The sequence below is a fragment of the Halyomorpha halys genome, unplaced genomic scaffold, assembly GCF_000696795.3.
Source record: "Halyomorpha halys isolate HHAL.00 unplaced genomic scaffold, Hhal_1.1 Scaffold438.1, whole genome shotgun sequence".
Lineage (NCBI taxonomy): Eukaryota > Metazoa > Arthropoda > Insecta > Hemiptera > Pentatomidae > Halyomorpha > Halyomorpha halys.
In genome coordinates this window covers 70,452-79,986 of record NW_027107367.1, presented here as the reverse complement: position 1 = coordinate 79,986, position 9,535 = coordinate 70,452, and the positions used below count along the sequence as shown (strand labels likewise).

At 26.8% G+C, this 9,535-nt stretch overlaps 1 protein-coding gene across 4 annotated transcripts in view; it reads right to left on the bottom strand.

Annotated features, from left to right (window-relative positions):
* Positions 1–644: 644 nt before the first annotated feature.
* Positions 645–9,535, bottom strand: part of LOC106682744 (androgen-induced gene 1 protein) — an 11,895-nt gene continuing 3,004 nt past the window's right edge. Inside the window, exons 5-8 of one of the 4 annotated variants that reach the window (XR_001343480.3) lie at positions 7,121–7,272; positions 6,624–6,666; positions 4,022–4,075; positions 645–1,540 (exon numbers count right to left, since the gene is read on the bottom strand). Coding sequence is in view for 3 of the 4 variants with exons in the window: in XM_014423773.3 (XP_014279259.1) it covers positions 4,029–4,075; positions 7,121–7,272 (199 nt within the window). In the remaining variant the exon portion in view is untranslated. The remainder of the gene's footprint in view (positions 1,541–4,021; positions 4,076–6,623; positions 6,667–7,120; positions 7,273–9,535) is intronic. The other 3 variants (XM_014423776.3, XM_014423773.3, XM_014423775.3) reach the window with 3 other exon arrangements.

Sequence of the window (9,535 nt, the reverse complement as noted above, 5' to 3'; positions counted from 1 at the left end):
AATAAATGTTTAAAATATTTGTGTTCAACAATAAGATAACTTGGGTAGTGGAAATATCTGAGGCAGTAGGAAAAATCATATGTTTAACTAGAATATATAAGCCAGTGTTTCGAATTAAAAGATTGATGATTCAATTTAAGATGGTCATCATTATTCCAAAATTCAAATATTGAGCCTTATAAATTATCTTTTTTTTTATTCTTCTAGAAATAATGTTTTGTATGGTAAATAACTATTCAAATTTTATTCAAAAGTTTAATATAATTTCTCATTAACATTTATGTACAAATTATTTATTAAAAAAACTTTTCCTATATCAAAATCCTCTGTTTATAAATCTAAACTTTAAATATTTAACTTATACTTCTTAAGTACTAAACAACAATAAATATAAGAGTTTTATACACTTTCAGTGTCAACAGTAACCTAGTAGTCTTTGAATATAATATATGACATCTGAATATGTTTTATACAAACGTCTTGTCACTAAAACTAAGAGGCATAACAATGTTATGTTTAACATTCAAGTATCACACTTTCCCCCCATTAAATATCTATGTTTTGAAACTATTTAGTTCTATTTTTTTTATTGTTACAGTTAAAGTATATTTCACATAAGTTTGGTGTGTTTGCTTTGGCTTACCTAATTATAGGTAGAGAAAATATTAAAATTATGTATTTTTTTTTTACATAGTTTTATATGTACATGTTTCAGAAAATATAAAAAACAACCTCTAATAACGTATTCAATTAAAATAAAGATTAAATTAAAATCACTAATCCTTTTTATACTTTTAACAGCCAAGTATCATTACTTTCTATGTTTTCAGGCACTTAATACTAATTTATTCTTAAGTACTAGTATTTAAGGCCAATAAATATGATTGACTGTCATGCTAATGTAATTAATCCAAAATAAAGCCTACTTAATATTTTTATATTAATTCATCACTATTGAAAGAATAAATTTACTATTAGATCTAGTTTACATGGGCTGAACACTAAGCAATATGTTACTATACAATCTCAAAATTTAAAAGAAGCCAGATCTCAAGTTAGGATGGTAGGGTCGCTTAAATATTAGAAATACAAAAAATGTTCTATTATGAAAGATAGCGCTTTTAAAAGAACCAACATCAGATTGTCAAAATTTTTGAGAATTTTAGTTTAAATGTTAAATAGTTGAATGTTTTTTTTTTTTTGAAAAGTGTTCATTTACATTGTACTTTTATAAAGTTTTATAGGGACATGTTTGGGATGCACTAAATGTAACTTGGCAAATAAGACTATCTTTTTTTTTTTTAATCGCACTCACCTCTTTTTTATTACTTAGAGCTAAAACTCTATGGATCGTGGCCTTATAAACTAGGCCTTTTCCCAGTAATATAAAAATTGCAAATATACAGCTGTTTAAAAATATTACAATAAAAAAAACTAAAACTTCAACACATTTCTTTTAATCCAGAAGTATGGAGGACTAGTTTTTACATATTCAAACTGGTTCGGCTTCATTTCTTTTTCTTGGAAATCCTTGTTTCAACTGTAACAAAATCAGTTATTTTTAGAATCAACAAGTAAATAATAATAATAATAATAATAATAATAATAATATATGAAGATAATTTTTAAAGCTTTTAAAATTATTTTGGTTAAAATTAAATTGTATTGATAATCATAAAAAAGTTGTTTATTTAATATTATTATCATAGTGCTACATGCCGAAAGTGAGTCCTGGCTTCTTCCAACACTAATCCTTCTTTGCTGATCACTTTCTAATCATTTTCATTTAATATAATTTTTAAAAATATTATATTGGACAATTAAAAAAATAAGATTATATTACCACTTCATGACATTACAATATATCTTGTCAAATAAACTGCTAGCGATTAATGTTAACTACAATAATAGATTAATATATAACACTCCAAATGATTGAGGAAAATCATATGGATAATATTTGATTTTATCTCACAGAATGTCAATTTTTTAGGACAACATTAAGAAAAAATAATTTTATTAAATAATATAAATTTGCTCCTTTGCTTCTATAAAACCCTTTTAATGAAAATGTTGTGTATGGGGCTGTGATATGGGATTGAAGATTTTGGGATACAATTAATGGGTTATTATTAACAGTGAGCACACATGTGTCATCGGCATATGTGGTGAGGATAGTGTTAGGATTGGTTGGAATGTCAGCTGTATAGAGGGTGTAGAGGATGGGACCAAGGATACTATCTTGAGGAACACCAGCGGACTGAGAATAGAGGGATGAATAGGAACCAGAAGCAAAATTAAAGTTACATTAGAGGAAGATTTTTTTTTAAATTATCATTTAAGCCCTGTCAAAGTATTTCAATGAAGACCTACCTGGTATGAAAGACCATTTATTGTACATTGAAATGGCAAGTTTAATCAAAATCATTCGAGTAATATCTGAGTAAATCAAAAAAATATAAAAAATTGATTCTATAAAGTGGCACTTAAGGTCAGTAGATTTTATTGAAAAAGTTGCTGACACATCATAGGCATATATCTGCCTTAAATATGTAATTTCAGTTTCCTAAAACTTTTTGTTTTTGAGCAAGGCTGTTAACAGACAGAATATTTTGTGAGACTAGATTTTTTGGACTTATGGAAAAATGTATTTTCTTCAAAAACTGAAATTCAAAATCTTGCATGATACTATAAAAAAACTTAATGATCGCAATACTTTCCCTTAATATATATTTCATATGTAGGTAAGTGAAAGTACAAATCAATAAACCAATAGTATATGGGTTACCATGGGAAACTGAACAAAATACTATCAAAACAAGGACAAAAACTTTAATAAGCAGGGTATTAAAATTCTAATACTGGTGCAATTTAAATGATTTTATCTGTTTTAGTTTTTAGAGACTTTGATTGCCTCCCAATTGCCTAAATAAAAATGTCATTTTTATGTAGCGGTCTCTAAAGTCGATACAATACTCTCCTCATCTATGTAGTGAGAAAAGTAAAAACATTAGTACAAAATCATATCTCTCCTAATGATCTAATTTATTTATTTATTTTTTTTATTTTACGTAATAAGACTAGCTAAAAAAAAAAAAAAAAAAAAAGTAATTTCACTTCCTATCAAATATAGATATATAGTTTACCATACAATGTATGCTTTTTGAGTTATGACTAATAAAATTATTTATATAAACAAAATTTCATTATTGAAAAGAATAAAACAAAAATTACCTTGTACGATAAAAGTAATTGACTTACAATTAGTGATTTTGATATTTTACTTATAAGATCTTAGTTTTTAGAAAATTTTCCTTTTCAAAGTAATAAGAAACAATTTGTTAGTTAAAATAACTTCTCCAGATAAGAGTAGGCTACAGTGTCTTACTTCTTTAGTTAACCTGCTATGGGATAGATGAGTCTGTCAGACACAGTTACAATTATTTGTCTACTTTTTGTATCAAACCATATGTTCAATATAGTGCATTTATTACTGTAAATTTATATGGAAATACAACCTAAAAATAATTAATTATAAATTAGTTCAGAACAACAAAATGTAACAAAAATAAATATTAGTATGACAGACCCACCTGTCACGCTGAGGATTAATTATGGATTCAATAAAAACACAATAAGAAAAATTTTGGTAAACAAATTACATTATAAATATTAATATCCCAAGAACCAAAATTAAATTATTATCTACCATAGTTATGTCCTTACAGATATCCAATCAATTTATTAAGAGATTTTGAAATTAAGAGACCATGAATAGAATCCTCCTTTAGTTATTTAATCCGTAACTGTAAGAACGAGTCATATAAAATAGAATTTAAAACAGATAATGCTAAAGTTAATAGTATTTCTTTTCTTTAGGCGTAATATGAGATGACAGTCATAACATGCAAACATGCAAAGAAGAAATAAAGAAAAAAATCACATGTGATTGTACAAAGCAACAGCAAACTTCCCAAAAATCCAGTAATTATAGCCAATCGGTAAAATAAGAAATACTCACCATAATTTTATTTACTATATTTAACATTCGGGTGACTCGTGGGCTTTTCTTCAGCTGGAACATTTAAAATGTGAAAGGATCTTTTTTTCAGATAATTATTAATTCATTTTGCATAATCCGTTTCAATTAAAGAGAATTATATTACAATTTAAAATACCAACACCAACATCAAAATTAGTTACAAAAAGTTATCCATGGGCTCATTCATTCATAGAGTCCAATAAACATATATGTTTGTGCTATGTGTATGACACATATTAATGAAGTAGTTGAATTATTATTAATAGTTAATAAATTGATATCATTGTTGTTAGTAGTGAATATTTCTATTTAATTTTAGACTGTACCACAAGATGTGAATATACCCCAAAACAATATTTTAAATTGAAATAGTCAAATTAAAAATAACACATTGGGCCTTATGATTGTGGAGTAACTTCAACATTATAAGTTACACCGTAAACTAAAAGTTCATTATAAAACTTAAATATATATTTTTTCAATTAAACAGTTTTTCCTTTATTTCATTTGAAAAACATTTTCTTGAAAAGTTGTATTCATATCATATGCCATTCAGCAAAAAAAAAAAAAAAAAAAGACTTTTAGGTAAAAATCATAAAAAAAATTTGTACTATTCAATTCAAAACAAATAGAAAGGTGGAAGCATTGAACATGAAGTAAGAGTGTGAACATAAATAAAACTTATTGTAAATTACAGTGAAATAGGTAAAGAAAAGTGTACTTGTATTGAGCAATAGATATGGTTAATAAATAATTCTTCAAAGATGCTTTCAAATAATAGTTTTGATTAAAAAAAATAAACAAAATCCTCATATTCTATGAATATTTTAATCTATGGGATTCAAATAATGTTTTTATGAACATAAATCTTGAATGTAAGATAACTAATGAATATCAGATTTTAAGAATTAAATTTATAGGGGAATATTTAAAAATATTAAGGACATTATCTGAAAATGTGTAAATCATACACCTGGCCACTTTTCAACCTCTAACGTAAGTGCCAGTCATCAGAGAAAATAAAAACTATTCCACTTCTTTTTTTCTACTACACAGGATATATTTTATGTACTAAATAAATAAATAAGTAGGTAAATACAAAATTAAAAAAGTTTTTTTTCACTTCCTCACTATATCCGATCCCCTAGATAAGGTAATTTAAAGATTGTTTTTTTCAATTCACTAACTGATTCGGTCAGTTATTACTTGAGGATTCCATTAAACAATATGTATCATTATTTATTATAGTCAGTAAAAGGAAATATAATAAAAACTGCATGTTCCGTTACTCCCTCACAGAAAATTTGTGGAGGCGTAGCTTGGAGGGGAACATGGCTAGATGGCTGGAGTGAGAAAGCATGGTAGTTAGTAGCCACTTAGGTTATTCTAGATCACCAGCCATAACATCAGTCGCTTGCTTTGGTTCTGTAGTGGCAGTCTTTGTGGAGAAACCATGGTCAATGGTAATAACCATTTCATTCCCTCATTTGAAAAACTAGGACAGTTTTGAAGTAATTATTTTGCTAAACTCTTATTTTTAGATAGGAAATGCTAAAAGTTTTTGCTTCCATGCTCTTTTTCATGTTTAAACAAATTACATTAATTTAAAAATAAATAAATAAATAAATAAAAACCTTGAAAATGTCACTCACTAATTTTTTCCAAAATGCTCAATAATGAGGGAGTGAATAACCGTATTCTTACATTAAATTGAACTGTTTCAAGTTTTGAAAGATATTTTTTTCTTTAAAAAATATGTTCTTAACCCCAAAGAAGCATGTTTTCACTTCCTGACTCATATATTCACCCTTCATTCCCTCATTTTAACTTTTTTTTTTTTTAACCATAATTAAAGATACTCCTGCATGGCCACTACATGAAAAGTAAGGCCACTAAGTAGGTATTGGCTAAGTATAAGCCACTAATTGGTGCTGCTCTAAATTATAGCTTTTTATTGTTGAGATTTTTCAGATAAGTTGTTGTTTTAGACCTTTTTTTAAAAACTATATCTAGCAATACCATAAACTATATCTCCCTTCTCCTACAGGTATGGTAACAAATTGCAAGTTTTGTTTAAAAATAATTAAAATAAAGAGAAAATGTATGTATAGTATTTTAGTTATAAATGAAATTTCTACTAGATAACTAACAACTAAAACAACGTGTTGATTTTAATTAAATCTGAAAGGCCAATGACAGGCTCACATTTATGATAGTCTGTCTCAACCTATTAATTTAAATGTTTTTGTCTAATCTTCTGTGTTTATTAAGTTTCACAATCGCCAAACTAAGTACTAATCTTATGAAGTAGTTAACAATCCATCAGTCAACAATCAGAAAAAAAATCATTGTTTATTTTAAAATATGGTGGTCGGAGATGTAATAAGTAACAAACAAGGTTAAAATCATTCGAATATGCAAATACAGGGTGCTTATGACCTGTGATCAATGTCAAAACATATGCTTTCAGTTAGTCATAAACAAGCTCATTCCTGAAAATATGTACAGCTGAAATATAAATAAAGTTCAAGCTATCGGGTTAAAATCTTAATCTTTAAATCATTACCCAAACATTACTTACTCAGACGAATTCACCGAGGATAGGTGAAATTAACTTGATTTTCCTGATAAAAGTTACAACAGAATTATTAATTGTCTCATCTATGGATGTAATTAAACAAAATACTTTAGCAAATCTTCTAGAAATACTTGCTGCTGCATATACCGTAAAAAAATATGTGGTAGTTAATAATTAAAAAAATAGTCTCTTTTGTGAATAAGAAATATGAAGCTATAGTGAAATCACAATAGCATAATTTAGAATATATTTTGTATTGCAATCAATCGTTTTATGTTTACAGATAATAATTCTTCAATAAATAGCAAGCATCAATTGAATGTAGTATCATATAGAGGAACAACATGCTTTGAAATATCAAATGCAATCTAATGCTTCACAAGACTACAGAGCAAAACAGTCACTAATAATAAACGCTATGAAAATTTAAGTATTTACTTTCAGTATTTCCATTAAAAATCAATTAGATATATAGTTGATAAAATAAAATAGATTCTTACCCCACAGGAATCTGTTGAGGTATTCCCCAAAGAAATAAAACAAAAATCCAGTAAAAAATGAAGCTGTGAGGAAGAGAATCCTTGCTGGAACACCAAGGACATTTAATATAGGATATGCCCACAATCCGCTCACAGAAAACACAATCGTCATCCTAGAAAAAAATAAAATTCATTTCTATCTCTTGCAATTTTATAGAATTTATGAAATCAATATTTTAAAAAAAAAATGATTTACTTTTTTAAGACAAAAAAATTAATATTCCTTTTGTGAACAATTCTTTTAATATGGGTTTAGATAAGAGCTGATGTTGCTAATAACATGTATTATAAAAGTGATGCCTACTATTAACACTTTTTAACAGCAAATATTTTTTAATACTACCATTTCTAACAAAAATATTAATATCATTTTGCTGTTGACCAGAGTAATATGTGAATATCAGAATGTTATTAACATTTTTGTTATAAATAGCAATTTTAATATCACTTTTCTACTTATCTATGTAAATGGTAGGCATCAAAAAGTTATTAATATTGTATTAATAACAAAGTTGCTGGTAACATTTTGGTCTAAACACATCAGTATGAATATTTATCAGCAAGGGACTTGGCTAATTTAGTTTTTAAATAATTAAATTTTCAACCATATGTTTCATTAACTTTAGTAATCAACATAACTGATAGAGGAATGACACCACTTTTTTAGCCAAGCCTTCCCATATAGTGGTTCTAAATTTAAAACTTCCACATACTTAGCAGATTATCCTTCTTGTTAGAGGTGCTGGAAAAATTATAATTTTTTTAACTCCAAATGAGTCGTTTCTACCATTCTTAAAATGTACTATATTTTCCAGGCTATTATATTTTTGAACTTGAATGAAATGAAGTATTTTCATGATAATAGATTTAATTAAAAAAACTAAAATTGTAAAACTGTTGAGGTCTTTAATGTAAATTATTTAAACTTAAGCTAATTTGTAACAAAGATGTAACTTTTTTATAAATAGATTATTAAAAAAAAAGTACAATTTACTGTTAATTGCTAATTTTTTTATAGACCAAACCAATAATTTTTCAAAAAGTTATACATCAGCATCATCTACTCAGTTGATTATTTTCTCAAAGTCATTATTAATTTAAATAAGTTAAAAAATGGAAGAATGATATTTTTAAGATTTACATAATATTATTTTTTTAAATATATGAAGATAGTCAGGGTTGGGGTAAAAAAAAGAACAAATAGTTTATAACTATTTTAATGTCCGGAGTTTTGCCCCACTTTACAGGGCTTCATCAGGGCTGTTCAAAGAGAAAGGTTGAATTCAACAGTTGAAGTTCAAAAGGTTGAATTCAACAGTTGAAGTTCAAAAGGTTGAATTCAACAGTTGAAGTTCAAAAGGTTGAAGTTCAACCATTCACTTTGAACAGCCCTGATGGATCTCTGCAAAGTGGTGCGAAACGTCAGACATTAAAATAGTTATAAATTAGTTCATTCATTATTGATATTATTATTATTAAATGGGCAACAGACCATGGAGGTCTAATTCCTCACGTGATGTATTAGGAAATACATCACGCGTTTCTTATAGTGGTTTTTTCATAGAGTGGGTTCATCACTCACACGCCTTGTTATTGATTATTGATAAAATTGCAAAATTAGTTCATTCATTTGTTAAATATAAACTATAAATGACCATAACCATGCGTTCATGAGAGGGGCGTTTTATGCTCTTATGACAATAACACTAAGCCACTTGTAGATAAGTATTACTATAGCATGGCTGATAGAAGCATCAAATTTGGTATGAAAGTACTTTATAGTAAACTAATAAATATTAGCCAAAGGGCCCTCCGAAATATTTAAAATTTTAGAAAAAATATATGAAGATGGTCAGGGTTGCGGTCAAAAAAGAACAAATAGTTTTTAACTATTTAATATCCAACATTTTGCGTCCCTTTGCAGGGATTCATCAAGGCTAAAAAGATATTAAAACAACTAACAACATTACAACAATAAGAAATTCTTCACAGAGAATGAAGAAGAAAGTTGAGATTAAATAAAGGTCGTGAAAGAATAAATATAAATAAAATCAATAATGATGATATTAAATGTATATTTAATATCATCATTTAATATATATAATTTAATTTAATATGCATATTTAATATCATCATTATTAATTTTATTTATATTTATTCTTTCATGACCTTTATTTAATCTCAATTTTCTTCTTCATTCTCTGTGAAGAATATCTTATTGTTGTAATGTTCTTAGTTGTTTTTTGTATCGTTTTAGCCCTGATGAAGCCCTGCAAAGAGGGTTGAAACATCGGCATTAAATAGTTAAAAACTATTTGTTCTTATTTGATGACAACCCTGACCCCTGACCATCTTCTTATATATAAAATTAAAACT